The 14,958-nt window shown below is 47.5% G+C and overlaps 1 protein-coding gene across 2 annotated transcripts; it reads right to left on the reverse strand.

Annotated features, from left to right (window-relative positions):
* Positions 1-138: 138 nt before the first annotated feature.
* RUNDC1 (RUN domain containing 1) lies at positions 139-14,238 on the reverse strand. Of its 2 annotated transcripts, none has more exons than XM_068119697.2 (5): positions 13,631-14,238; positions 2,340-2,492; positions 1,973-2,171; positions 1,778-1,849; positions 139-1,659 (listed from the first exon to the last, which is right to left on the reverse strand). In XM_068119697.2, the coding sequence occupies exons 1-5, from the start codon at positions 14,141-14,143 to the stop codon at positions 638-640; spliced, it is 1,959 nt and encodes a 652-aa protein (XP_067975798.2). In that variant the 5' UTR covers positions 14,144-14,238; the 3' UTR covers positions 139-637. The 2 variants fall into 2 exon arrangements, with proteins under 2 accessions (XP_067975798.2, XP_067975797.2); XM_068119696.2 differs by having other exon boundaries at positions 2,340-2,495.
* Positions 14,239-14,958: the final 720 nt, after the last annotated feature.

The following is a 14,958-nucleotide window of genomic DNA, read 5'->3' on the forward strand; positions in this document are numbered from 1 at the left end:
TTCATTGAATCCCACCTTTCATAAAAAGCAGTCCAAGGAGAGTTTACCTTGATTGGTGCCTTTGAGTTGCGATCTCCCTTGTGAGAAATTGCTCGACCTTCAATGACCAAACAGTGACAGAACAGTTTTTTTTTTTTTCAATGACAAATTTATATTTCGCAATTCTCACAAGTTAGTGTTGTTACAATATGTTGAAGGGCCAAGTATTTGGATTTTATTCCATAAGTGATTTCATTGCTGTTCGGAGGGAGGAGGAAATATCACAATTTGGGTTTTGCAAATTAATTGCACACTTAGAGCAGCAAAAACTTAAAGGCAAATGCGGTGTTTGAAAAGTTTCCCCGAAATATAAACAGCGATGTGAAACAACTGATGGAATTAGGAAATAATTTATAAAAAGCAGGTGGAGTTTCCATATCCCCAGGAATTCACAATGATCGAGGAACATGAACGGTCATTTCCGTAGAACCAATCCAGTTGTGTCTTCACTGGTCCGTGTCCTGTTCTGTCGATGAACACGCCAGAGGCTTGACGTGGTTCGCAATCTGATCTTCACCTCTGACCTCAAACCCTGTTTGTACTTCATCCAGAGCCGTTTTAGCAACAGCGGTCAGTCTAGTCAGCTTGCAGTCATCCTTCAGAAAGCATCCTGGATGTTCTTGAGCTGCTGCACCGCTAGGTCTACAGGCAGGTGAAAGTGAAGGTCAGCCAGACGACTTATTATGGTAAGTGCTCCCTCAAAACCTGTTCGTGAAATGTAGGCCCATGGCTGGTAGCGTGCTTCAACAATTGTGCCCGAGCGGCATACTAAGGCCAACCATGAACCAAGGCGGCCCTCATTAAGGCCACGGCATACGAGGGCCTTGAACTCTACATCGGCGCCACGCTTGTACGGTCCATGCTCTGACAGTACTTCATGAATTGCAGTTAACAGACTCTGCTTTCCTGTTGGAATATGACCGTGAGGACTGGTTACAGTCACTCCTGGCTTTCCACCTCCCTCCACTGGGATGCCAAAGGCCTCAGAGAGTTTGTGAGCAGGAGACTCAATGTAGGCTTTTCCATTTTTAATCCGGTAGTACTCCAAGAAAATAAGCCAAGGATGCATCCCTGGTTTGCCTCGCTCAGGCGTCGAGCTACCTCCCCCCAAAGACCTAAATGCAAAGCATGCAGCAAGAGTTGCTGGTACGAGACTTGAGCCCGACGAAGTAGAGGTTGCAGAACTGGCAATGGTTGGTGCCCGCTGCAGACCGTGTGCCATCAGGTCGCGAAGTGCAGGCGCAAGCTCGCGGCGCACTACTTTTGTTAGCTCATTTTGAGATGCTCTCGCCACAGATGAGCTACCGTTTCCATCACCCTGGGGTTCATCCAAAAAAACATCCGTGTCCGATCCAGAGCTGCTATTGGGCCTGCGTACCATAGCATGGCACCTCACTTTGGAGACGGCAGCTTCGAGGCAGACAAGCAGTGGAGAGTAATCTTTAGGAGCGTCTCCACGTACCCCTGTGCTTGCCGGGCTCGAATCCCCTGCAGTAGCGAGGCCACTGATCGCACCACACCCAAACTGGCTGACAGCAAATACTTGCAGTACGGCAAGAGCACGGCGAAGCAGACGTAGACTGACAGAGCTAACGCTTGCATTGCTCTCTGCTTGGTGACCTGTGAAGCAGCACCAGGAAAATAACATTAATCAAAGGATGTTTAAGAAAGTCTCAGTTACTGTAATTGATCGTCTGTTGGGCACAAACAGAAAACAATTTCCTTAAATATGCCTCACCATTGTTGATTCCAGCATTTCCCCATTTAGATCCAGGCTGTGCTCCCAGAACCGTTGGGCTCCCAACCTCATCTGCACATGCAGCGCAACAGAACTTGTGTTAGATATTTAATACACCTTTGCTTCTACATTTTAAATTGCATTTAATGTCACCACCACCACCACAGTTAAACAAAGAAGAAAGTGACAACAGACCCTGCAGAAAGTCAATAAACATCTCCAGGTCGCGGATCTGCGTTTTCAGCTGCTCGACCACTTGCTCCTTGACCTTGCCAGGAGTGACGATTCGAGTGATGGCAGCATCGACCTGCTGCCTCAGTTCTTCTGGAGTCACGTGGCCCAGATCACCCTGCAGGTTAAGTCCCAGCTTGTGGATCATCTCGTCAATAACCAGCTGGTGGGAAATGATCCAATGGGGACCTTCAATGAGCAAGCCAGAATCACACGTAGCACACTTTGCTATCATGGTTGGAGAAATGTTTCGCATTTCAGGCCTTAAGTCTATCTCTACTTTTATGACATTGATGACTGCCAGTCACGTGGTCCAGACAAAAGTCATCACCTTCTGCCTGGCCATGAGCTCCGACTGGGGAAGCGTGTCACAAGCACCCTCCTGGTAAGCAAATTTCTCCAGTTCATCCAGCTGTGCTTTCAGCTGCACAATGAGCTCCTGTTGTTGTTGTCGCTTGTTCTCCAACTGTTCTTCACATTCGTTCTGCTGCACAGAGTACCGCAAAGCATTAGCAAGCACTTTTTGTATCGATGCAAAATCAGGGCTCATGGAAGAGATAGAACACAGAACAGACCAGGATGCAACATAACAAAATGACCAACAGAAAGAGAGGAGGTGGGGGGATGAGGAAGACACCAACAGCAGGGTTGAGGAACAAAATAGAGGGAGGCAGACAAATGATGGATGTGGGGAAGGGAAGAATGGCAGGTAAGGGAGAACGGAAAGGGTGGAGAAGATGGATGCAGAGGCAAAAACTCAGGAAGAAAAACTGGAAATTTGGAAAGAAGTCGGCTTTAGTGGGATATGGAAAGGTTAACATGGGTAGAAAAGGTCATGGCTTTGGATGGAGGGTGATCTGAGATGGTGGTGAACAGCTGTCTAAGACCTAGAGGGAAGAATGTCATTGAAAAGATCCTGGAAGTTAAATCCACAGGTGGGGAAAAAAACGAGGAACGAATGAGTGGAGGTGAGCAGTAATCCTGGATGAAACTCCCAAGTAATCCTTGGGAGTTTCACCAGAAAAGGGTTGACGGTGGACCATGTGAGCCCTGCAGACAACGTGCGATGCGATTCCAAGGACAAGCGGTTGTTTGTGGATAATGCAGTGATAATTAGATTGATGCATAAATCAATGCTGTCCAGAATCATAACATGCGCTCCTGAACAACTGGAGCGAATGAGTTGACAACTGGTTGATTGATGGACTCAGGATATATGCACCAGAAGGATAAGACAATAAATATCCCCCAGAGTTCAGAGTGGGGGAGGTACGTACCAAATTCTATGTAAACAAGGTCTTCAAAGTATTCACACTGATTGACATGTTCACATTTTGTTGTGTTCCAGCCTGAATTTAAAATGGATTAAATTTAACTATTAATTGCAGAACGCGTACGTAACAAATAGATAACAACCTTTACAAACATGTGAAGAAAATAACTGCATTTAGACAGAGCAGCCGGATTTAAGGCTCATCATAAATAAATAAATTAACAAACGCCATGCTTCATCATGCAGCCCACTCCATCTGCCCACACTTTCGCGTGAATTCGGGTCCACCGTAGATCCGGTTCAAAGCTTAACTTTTTTCTCACCAATCTACACAAAATACCCCATAATGACAAAGTGAAATATGTTTTTTTTTTTACAAATTCACTGAAATTGAAATACAGAAATATCTAATTTAAATAAGTATTCAACCCCCTGAGTCAATACTTCATCGAAATGCCTTTGGCAGCAATTACAGCTTTGAGTTTTCTTGGATATGTCTATCAGCTATGCACATCTGGATTTGGGGAGTTTCTCCCATTCTTCCGTGCAGATTTGCTCAAGCTCTGTCGAGTTGGATGGGAAGCGTCGGTGAACAGGAATCTTCAAGTCTTTCCACAGATTCTTAATGGGATTAAAGTCTGAGCTTTGGCTGGGCCACTCAAAGACTTTCACATTCTAGTTCTGAAGCTATTCCAGTGTTTAGCTGTATGCTTGGGGTTATTGTTCTGTTGAAACGTAAATCTTCGCTGCAGTCCAAGGTCTTTTGCACACTGAAGCAGGTTCTCCTCAAGGATTTGCCTGTATTTGTCTCCATTCATTGTTCCCTCTATCCTTACAAGTCTCCCAGTTCCTGCCACTGAAAAGCATCCCCATAGCATGATGTTGCCACCACCATGCTTCATGGTAGGTATGGTGTTAGATGGGTGATGAGCTGTGCTCATTTTCCACCAGATGTAGCACTTTGCATTCAGGCCAAAGAGTTCAATTTTCATCTCATCTGACGACATAATTTTTTGCCTCATTCTCTGAGTCGTTCACGTGCCTTTTGCAAAATTAAGGCATGCTGTCATGTTCCTTTTTCTTAGGAGTAGCTTCCGTCTGGCTACTCTCCCATAAAGCTTGGATTTGTGAGGTGCTGTAGAGATTGTTGCCCCATCTCATCCAAGGAACTCTGTAGTTCTGTCAAAGTTGTCATTTAGTTCTTGGTCACCTCCCTGCCAAAGGTCCTTCTTGCCCAGTTGCTCAATTTGGTGAGACGGCCAGCTCTAGGAAGAGTCTGGGTAGTTCCATATTCTTCCCATTTCCTAATGATGGAGTACACTGTGCTCTTGGGAAATTTCAACACTCTAGAAATTGTTTGATCCTCTTCCGATCTATGTCCGATCCGTTTGATCTTCCGAAAAGAGCAGATCTATGGCTCCTCAGAGTTATATCTCGGAGTTCTACAGACAGTTCCTTGGACTTCATGTTAGAGTTTCTGCTCTGACATTCACTGTCAACTGTGGGACCTTATATAGAAAGGTGTTCATTTCTAAATCATGTCCAATCAATTGAATTGACCACAGGTGGACTCCAATCAAGTTGTAGAGACATCTCAAGGATAATCAAAGGAAATTGGATGCACCTGAGCTCAATTTGGAGTGTCATAGCAAAGGTGTTGAATAGTTATCGGCTCAAGCCATTTCAACTTTTCATTTTTAATGAATTTGTAAAATTTTCCAAAAATAAAAATTCAACTTTGACATTATGTGATATTATTTGTAGATCAGTGACAAAAAAAATCTCAACATAAAACCATTTTAAATGTGAAAAAGTCGAGGGGTGTGAATGCTTTCTGAAGGCACCGTACATGTGTATGGTATAGTGCCACCTACCTGGTGGAAGCCGGGATCACAAATCAAAACTAGAACGGCACTTGATAGAGTGAGTGGATACGTCCATAAGGTTTTTTTTTTGTTTGTTTGTTGTTGTTTTTTTGTATACAAGATCGAGGCTCGTGCAAGAGCGAACATTAATCACACAGAAAGACAAACAGACACACAAAACAAATAACATCGGGAGCGGTAGACAAGATGGGGAGAGAGGGGGAAGGACACAAACACAACATTTGAGAGCAGGGACCGAGAGACATGGAGACATCGAGAGAACTGTGGGAGGGAGAGGGCTTTGGGGGGGAGGCATGGGAAGGGGGGGGGGGTGGGAGAGGTATAAAACATATGGACACTGCCAAGACTTCCAGGAAAGAAGTTGGAATTTCAAACAAGGTGGATCTGGGGTGAATTAGTGGGGGTAGAAAAGATCAAGGTTTTGGATGGGGGAAGATAAGAGATGGTGGTGAACAGCTGTTTTGAAGACCTGGAGGGAGGAGTGTGATTGAAGTGAGTGTGGGAGTTTGTTCCAGAGGCGGGAGAAAAGAGGAATGAAAGAGTGAAGGTGAGCAGAGAGCCGAGATTTCGGCAGTTTAGCCATCAGAGGGTGGCTGGCAGATCTTGTGCGACCTGTAGGAATATTTGGGGGACAGAGCACAGAGAGAGCTGGGGGAGCAAGGCCGGAGAGAAGTCGGTAGAAGACAAAAAGACCACCTACCTGCCTGCGGTGAGTGAGTGAAAGGCCCTCAGAGATAGCTTCATCGCGGGAGATTCCAATGATTCTGAAAGCTTTGGATTCAACAGCGTGAAGCCGAGCCACGTGTGAGGCAGGAGCACCAGCCCATAGGGGAGAACAGTATTCCATTGAGCTGCGGATGAAAGCCTTGTATGTGGTGAGGAGCTCAGGTGTGCCTAGGAAGGACTTCGCACGACGGAGGATGCTGTGGAAGTGTAACTCAGTGTAACTTATTGATTGGCACTGGTAACTCATTGATTAAAGACTGGTAACGATTTCGTAAATGGATGCCAAGAATGTGCACGAACATGGTAATCTCTTGTCCACCTGGTCACAGCCCCAGGCTGGAGCACCCCCCTATCGTTTGGTAAACGGAACTCGCAGCAGGAGGGGAGCGAGCTGATGCCAGGACTCGGTGCATGCATGACCTCGGGGCATTAGCGGAGAAAGGATTAGCGCGACAAGGCCCATAAAAACCAGAGCAAACGATGAGTCAGGGGACTTGTGACCAGAAGCTCTGGCCTACGGAACGGAACGGAACCCTGTGAGCAGCGCTGAGAGAGGACCGGCCGAAGAAGAAGAACCAACGACTTGAATTAACAATCCGTTTAGCTATTGTAGTCTTTATTGAATTGAAACAAGTGACTTACCAAATGATAATAAATCCTTACTTTATAAAGCTGTTTCGGTCATATTGGAGTCTTGAGTCTCCCACACCATTTCCCCTACAATGCCCATACCAGTCGGCGACTGGCTTTGGAGGCCAGCTTGGAAATGTGTTTTTCCCAAGAAAGATCATGGCAGATGGTGAGACCCAAAAGCTTGAGCGACAGAACTTCTTGGAGAGGATTGTTGAGAAAGTAGATGGGAGGGTTGTCCAGTCGATCTTTTCGGAGAGACATAGTAAGAGTGTGAGATTTGTCAGGATTGAAAGACATGTTCCACATGTTTGACCAGTCTGTGATTTTGTCCAGGTCTTCAGAGAGTGAGGAGGCTGCAGACTGCCGATCTGAGGGAAGAGGAATGGAGCGGCAGAGAGTGGAGTCATCAGCAAAGAGATACAGAGGATTTTCCAGAGTCGGAGAGATCATTGATAAAGACCAGAAAAAGCACAGGGCCCAGCACACTGCCTTGGGGAACTCCAGCCTGAACGGGAAGGGGAGATGAGAGAAATCCATTCAGGGCCACACGTTGACTACGACCAGAGAGGAAGTCCGCAAGCCATGCATGGAGATTTCCATGGATACCATAGGAGGAGAGTTTGGTGAGCAGAGCTGGGTGCCAGACCGTATCGAAGGCACGTGATATGTCAAGGGAGACAGCTCTGATTTCCTGTTTGGCATTGAGGACCTCCATCCATTGTTGAGACAGCAGAAGCAGCATGTCCAGAGTAGAGTGACCTGGTCTGAAACCAAATTGATGATCAGAGATCAAGCCATTGGAGAAGAGGAAAGATTTCATATCCGAAGCAATGATGGATTCCATGACTTTGCTGATAATTGGGAGCAGGCTGATTGGTCTGTAGTTGCAAGGATCTGTTTTTGCACCTTTTTTGTGTAAAGCGGTAATGTTTGCTGATTTCCAGGATGCTGGCAGATGACCTTGAGCAAAAGATAGGGTGAAAAGAACAGAGAGAGGGTGAGATAGAGCGGCAGAGCAGGATTTTAGGACCCGTGGGCTGATGCCATCTGGTCCAGTTGCAGAATCAGAGTCGAGGTTTGACAAAAACTCCTCCACCTTGTCGGGAGAGAAGGTCACAGAGTCCAGGAGCAGTTTGGTTCGACTGGGAAAGGTGGGAACAGAGAGAGATGGGTTTGGGACTAAGGATTTTGAGGCAAACACAGAGTTGAGGCATTCGGCTTTGTCACGTGCGATGTCAACTGTGTGGCCATTTGAGGTAAGGGAGGGGATGGAGGGGGAACAAACACCAGAAACGGATTTGACCAGACGCCACCAGGATTTGGAGGAAGGAGACAGGTTTGAGAGTTCATTCTTGAGTGAGGAGAGATAGTGCTTCCTGGCACTCCTGAGGGTAGACACACACTTGTTCCGAGCTTGGTGGAAGGAACTGAGATTTCCTTCAGTTGGATTAGCCTTCCAAGAGGCAAAGGCAAGTTGTTTCAGGGCAACTGCCTCACCACAAGATTCAGTGTACCATGGACGGGAGGAAGGGTAAGACAACTGAAGGCGAGATGGGATAAATCTGTGCATGAGAGAGATCAGTTTGCTTTGGAAGAATTCCCAGGAAGAATTGATGTCAGAGGCAGTGGAGATGGGAGACCAATCCAGACGATTGATGGCTGCTTGAAGACCGTCCCAGTCGGCCTGAGTGAAATGCCAGACTCGTCGACGCTGAGGAGGCTCTCTGAGAATGGCCAGAGAGATGTCCACTTTGACAAGCACATGATCAGAAGAACCGATTGGAGCAGAAGAAGAGCAGCAGACATTAGCAGGGAAGTTAGTCATAACCAAGTCTAGAAGAGAAGATACTCCATTGGCTGAGATCCGGGTCGGGAAATTGACAGATTGTGTCAATCCCAGTGAGTCACAGAAGTCCTTTGCTGAGGTGCCATGACTGGTGAGAGAGGAACCCACACCCAACCAGGTAGCATGATGACAATTGAAGTCACCACATATGAGGGAGAGAGAGTTGGGATGAGTGGATAGAAGTTGGTCCATGTTGTCAGACAGTGAAATGTAGATGGAGTCATCACTGTTTGGGGGACGGTACAGAACACATATGAACAAAAGGTGGGAGCGGAGAGGAAGCCGTAGCCAGAGGTACTCTTGGGGGTGAGGAGGAGAGAGGGCAGTGCAAGGAGAGTGAGGAAGAGAGTTTTTGATAAAGATAGCCACCCCATCACCAGGCCGAGGCTCAGGTCTATCATACCGGAGGAGGGAGTAACCAGGAAGAGATATTAAGGAATCAGAGACATCTTGAAGGAGGAAAGTCTCTGTTAAGCAGATCAAGTCTGGATTGTCAGAAACAACCTGTATGGAGAGATCAGTCAGGTTTGAACGAAGGCCCCGGATGTTTGAGGTCCATACCGTTAATGAAGAGGAAGGGGGAGCATCGGATCCAGGACAGGAGAGGTGAGGGGTAGGGTAAGATGAGTAAGAGGAGGAGGTAGGGAGAGCTCTTGATAGTGTGTCAGAGATTTCAGAAGAGTTCCAAGAAAGGGAAGGATGAGGAGGATGAAAGGTTTGAAGGTGAAGGGATGAGGCACAGAGAGGGGTTGTTTGAGGGGGGGCAGAGGAAAGAAGAAGGTTGGGGGGGGGGGTGGAGGTATGAGATAGAAGGGAGACGAAGTGGGGAGGAGGCAGCTTTGAGGAGGAGGGGGGAGGAGGGAGAATTGGAGAGGAATGGTATGGGGGGAGATTTGAATGGGAAGGGTTGGGGGGGAGTTTTGAAGGGGAGGAGTGAGGGGGGAGTTTAGGAGGGGAAGGGCAAGGGGGGAGTTCAGGAGTGGAAGGGCAAGGGGGGAGTTCAGGAGTGGAGGGGTAGGGGGGGAGTTTAAGAGTGGCGGGGCAAGGGGGGAGTTTAGGAGTGTAGGTGCAAGGGGAGGGATTTGGATGGGAGGGGCAAGAGGGGAGTTTAGAAAGTGGATGATTAATGAAAGACGAACATTGAAAACAAATTGGGTTTGTTGTGATTTTCAAGTTAGCAATCCGGTTCAGAATGATGGAGGAGGGATGGAATGAATGTGAATTTAGACCATGTAGTGAGGGAGACGTATAAGATATTGAATTTCTTTTTTTTGAGGTGGAATGAGTTGGAGAGGAAATTGAGAAAAGCCTTTTAAATAGGAAGAAAAACAGCGTGTTGTAAAATACCACTGAGTAAAACACTGAAGGGGAAAGGTTATACATATTTAAATAATATTTAAACAGAACCGTGAACAATCTTATGTGCACAAAAATACCAACGGGGGGAGAGCCGAGAGGGACCACCACGAGTCACGTGAAGGGCAAACGGTGGATGGCAAGGAGTTAATGGGGGTGGGGCGAACAGCACACCTGGACAGAAAATACAGGATGAATCAACAGTACACGTGGAGAAAGGAAAATAAATGTTTTTGGTTTTTTTTTTTTTGTTTGGTTTTTGGGGGTGGGGGGGGGGGGAGGTGGGGATTTAGAACGTTAGACAGAGTATTATGTTCGGGGTAGAAGGGAAAAAAACTAAGAGCCAAGCAAAACACGATTAAGATAACAAACACCGACGGGGGTTGAACGGTTTGTTTTGTATCCCAGTGTAGGCCGGTTATTATAATCTATTTGACTGGTGCTTTTGTCAGTGCATAACTTTGACTCACTTTTATGACTATCACAAACCCAACTACTTCACAAAGTTTTGTACGAATCTGTAACATTTTGACCTATCCTGCTATATATTGTCTTTAGCCCTAACTCTCAATGATAAATAATCACTTTTAAAATTCTCGGATACAGATCCAGATCCGGATCTTCACCAAAATTGGATCTATTCTACCTTATTATACACACAACCTGTCCAAAACTTGAGATATCCTGCTCACAGACAAACAAACGAGTGATTATATAACTACCGTCCACCTTCACGAATGAATGAATGAATGAATGATCGTTTTTAAGGCCATTTTCCCCGCTAGAGCGGGGGTTAGCCTTGCAGGCCCCATGACAATCATGGTTCCCTGTTTGAGGCAATGTTTTTATGGCCGGATGCCCTTCCTGACGCCAACCCTTGGTCACGCTCTTACGATGCGCAGGGATACGGTGTACCTATTCTAAATCGGGGTACTCACCGTGATCATTCATCCCAGCAAGCTGGTACTCAATTAGCCGACCTCGGAAGGATGACAGGCTGAGTCAACCCCCCTGGCGTTAATTCAGCGATCGACCGGGATTCGAACCCAGGATCCGAGGATGCCAAGCCGGCACCCTAACTGCTAAGCCAACACCAGGCTTAAAATCCTTCACGATATATAACCCGATACTTCACGATATATAACCCGATACTTCACGATATATAAAATCACGAGTGAATATATAACCCCCGTCCACCTTCGGTGGCGGAGGTAATAAAATCTGCCATAGACATCATAGAAGTAAAAACAAGTAAAAATGTTTACACCTTGTAAAGTTCACTTCCACCATTCAATATACAGTCTATCTATTCTGTACTATAGTTTATAAAAATGAAAGGTTTTGTTGTAAAACAACAAGCTGGTTTCATCTCAATCATCATCATCTCTCGACAGAGCGTTGGTGCTGCCAGAGAAGTCTCTTGGCAAAGGTCGTGCTATGTGGTTTGCCGTTGCGGGAATTTGTAATCTTCCCATGGTGCTGGCAACCGGTCGCCGGACACCGTGGGATATTTACCATCCACCAACGCCGGTGCTGGCAGATGGGTCCTCTGGCTTAACTTCTTTCCTGTTCCCATGGACGGCGAACGCAACGATTGCTCATCCTGCATGCGGAACATCAGGGCGGCAGTTTATAGCAAGATCCAAGATTCAAACTCGGGGGCAAAAAGCTTCAAGTCCAGTTCGTATACATCGAAGCTATCCTCCCAACCCTTCACCTCAATAAAAAATACAAAAAAACACCTTTAGAGGCCATTTTTCCCCGCAAGCGGGGGTTGGCCTTTTTCGGGAACCGTGGTTGTTGTTGTTTTTCGGTCCCCTTTTTGAAGCAATGTTTTATGGCCGGATGCTTCTTCACCTCAATATATAATAATAATAAAATAACACCACACCTAGTACAACCAGAAAAGTATCAAAGGCCATTTGTTCAAAACCAACAGGTCCCTGCATGAATCGGACTGCCGCTGCCTCCGGCATGTTTTTTTATTTTAAAGACGAGATCTAGGCTTAGGTAAGAGATGACAGAGGGTAAAAAGGTAATGTAATGACAGTGGGGGCACAAGTGGATACAACAAAGGAATGAACCACAGGTAAAAAAGAGAGTGAAGGAGCACAGTAACCTGCAGGTAGCAAGGTTAGGTTAGGTGGGGCTAATGGGGGTAGAAAACGTCACGGGAAGGGATGGATGGATCACTTCAGTACCACCAGTCGAAGTCCGAGAGGGAAGAGTACGTTTGAACAGTCTCCCGGAGGCAGTTCCAAAATGGGAGAAAAGAGGAACGAAAAGAGCGGAGTTGTGGAAAGCCTGGACTTTGAGAGTTTAAGCAGGAAAAGGATACCAAAAGAACCCGTGCATCCTGGAGTTGCTTGGGGGAGTCTGAAGACAGAGAGCGGAGGGAGCAAAACCGTAGGAGAGGAGGGAACAAAATAAATGGAGGCCACGGAAAACATCACACGATGTAATATCGATCTCAACAGACATATTCCACCGCTACACATCGATAACGTTCCCAATCGGGATGGGGATATTGCAATTGGCTCCGTCTGTCCATAAATCCATCTTCGAAACAGTTGTGCAGAAAATCACCAAACCTGGTAGGTATGTTCAGCACATGACACGAAGGTGCTGGAGCAGTCATTTTTGGCCCCACCCCCTGGGCGTGGTCAAAAAAACAAAAAATGCAATTACAGGCACATTTCAAGATTTAAAAATGAAACTTTGTGTTTGCAATGAACAATGAGAGGCAAATTAAATATGTGACGATTTTTGAATTTGACCCGCGGTTCATGCCCCAAAAGGGGTGGGGACTTGGGGTCAAAACGAGGAAAAATGGTTTTCACTCAAAATCTGATATTCGACAGCCGGACAGGCTCAGAGTTCCAGGGTCGGCTCCGCCTGACTGTTTGTGAGGTGGTTGTGCTTACGTACTCTTAAAAATCTACCATATGCTACATCTTCCTCACAGATGTGATGTTTGTTGCGGATGATTCCCCCCCCCCAATCCGCCATCATATGTCATACCTTACCTCTTACTGTTGCGCCGCACCTCCACTCTTAGTTAACCTCCATTACCTTCCTCTACCGTAAACGTCGATCTTGCGAAGAAGAACGCCGAACTGTGAATGGACCGACCACACCATACCCCTCCGGCTCCGTCCAGAACGCGTACGTAACAAATAGATAACAACCTTTACAAACATGTGAACAAATAACTGCGTTTAGACAGAGCAGCCGGATTTAAGGCTCCTCATAATTAAATAAATTAACAAACGCCGTGCTTCATCATGCAGCCCTCTCCATCTGCCCACACTTTCGCGTGAATCCGGGGCACCATAGATCCGGTTCACCTGGACCTGCAGCACCCTACTTAACCCGGGTCCACCATGACCATAGATCCGGTTCACCTGGACCTGCAGCACCCTACTTAACCCGGGTCCACCATAGATCTGGTTCACCTGGACCTGCAGCACCCTACTTAACCCGGGTCCACCATGGATCTGGTTCACCTGGACCTGCAGCACCCTACTTAACCCGGGTCCACCATAGATCTGGTTCACCTGGACCTGCAGCACCCTACTTAACCCGGGTCCACCATAGATCCGGTTCACCTGGACCTGCAGCACCCTACTTAACCCGGGTCCACCATGACCATAGATCCGGTTCACCTGGACCTGCAGCACCCTACTTAACCCGGGTCCACCATGACCATAGATCCGGTTCACCTGGACCTGCAGCACCCTACTTAACCCGGGTCCACCATAGATCCGGTTCACCTGGACCTGCGGCACCCTACTTAACCCGGGTCCACCATAGATCTGGTTCACCTGGACCTGCAGCACCCTATAGGCGGAACTCTCAACACGACACGAATTCGCACGACGCTCCAGGTCGGGAGTGCTCACCATGCGCAGGCTCCGTGCGGCCGTCGCGTCCGGACATGCACGGAAGGCGAACTCCTCGAGGTCGCGCATGAGGCGATCGTGCTGCGCGTGCGGGGCTCGTGCCGCCTGGCGGAGCCGGAACTGGAGCTGAGCGAAGCGCGAGGCGAGCGCGAGCAGGGCCGTTTCGAGCCTCGCGCGCTCCTCCTCCAGGACCCGCACGCGCTCCTCGTCGTCGCCTCCGCAGGCTCTTCTTCCTTCCTCTTCGAGTCCCGCGGGTTCGCTCCCCACAACATCTGGACGTTCGTGGTCCGAGTCACTCGCCGCAGCATCAACACTCCGCTCATCCTCCTTCCCTCTCTTGACACGACCAGACTCCTTTCGGCGATCCGACTCTTGTTCCTCGTTACCTTCGGCTTCGTTAACCCTTCCGGGTTCACTCTCGGAATCTCCGCTCTCTTGGGAGCACGACGCGGCGCCCAGGGGAGCCCAACGCTGCGGGAGCGACTCCAGAATGGCTACCTGTCGCTCTTCCATCGGAGGGTCGACTCAACGACCCCGAATACTCCACCGGACGCCGAGACGTGTCCTCGGTTGCCGCGCTCGCGTGACGTGATCCACAACGTCATCGATAATAAATTAATAATTGCCCTACCTAACGTGACGTCAGAAATCGTCATGGTGCCCGAGACGTCACGACCGTTTCAAGGATATTCGTGACGTTTCACTTTATTTGCACAGATCAAAGTTGCAGGTGTTGTTTTCAGAGGGTGTGGGAGACACCACTGTAGTGTAGTATGTACAGTTACATTTACTAGAAGCATGCGCTCCATAGGAACCCACCAGGGTGTCATGTTACCTTTATGAATGTTAATACCATAACAGAGTGCCCACCCTCCGGGCGATCTTCTTCCAACCGTGCAACATATTCTTTTGACGCGTCACATTATTTGGGCGGTGTATAGGAAACAGACCGCTGCTTCGATTTCTCCCTTATCGCATCCAAATAAAATTAACCCAGGTTACGTATGTGATGCGAAAACATTCAGAATGCGCAGGTGCATATAAAATACATTGTGGTTCTATAGCTCGGATAGTTACCTCCGCCACTGAAGGTGAATAAAGGTTTTCACCACTGTTTGTTTGTTTGTGAAATCTCAAAAACTGTATCTCAAATAGTTGTGGACGGATTCAGACGAAACCTGGTCGACAGGTTGGGTGTGTGACGAGAATGAATCGATTCGACTTTAGAGAAGATCGAAATATGGATTCGGATCCGATATTTTTAATACTTTTATACTTTTCAAGTGATTTTTCACCATTGATAGGACCAAAAACGACATACAGTGTAT

The sequence above is a fragment of the Myxine glutinosa genome, chromosome 6, assembly GCF_964187855.1.
Source record: "Myxine glutinosa chromosome 6, kmMyxGlut1.1, whole genome shotgun sequence".
Classification (NCBI taxonomy): Eukaryota; Metazoa; Chordata; class Myxini; order Myxiniformes; family Myxinidae; genus Myxine; species Myxine glutinosa.

Excerpts from the sequence above, each read along its gene's own strand:
- RUNDC1 (XM_068119696.2), bottom strand. The coding sequence starts at position 14,143 with ATGGAAGAGCGACAGGTAGCCATTCTGGAGTCGCTCCCGCAGCGTTGG. Across the intron at positions 2,496-13,630 it reads CCGCACGGAGCCTGCGCATG|CAGAACGAATGTGAAGAACA; the intron begins GTGAGCACTCCC and ends TACTCTGTGCAG. Across the intron at positions 1,850-1,972 it reads GTTTATTGACTTTCTGCAGG|ATGAGGTTGGGAGCCCAACG; the intron begins GTCTGTTGTCAC and ends CTGCATGTGCAG.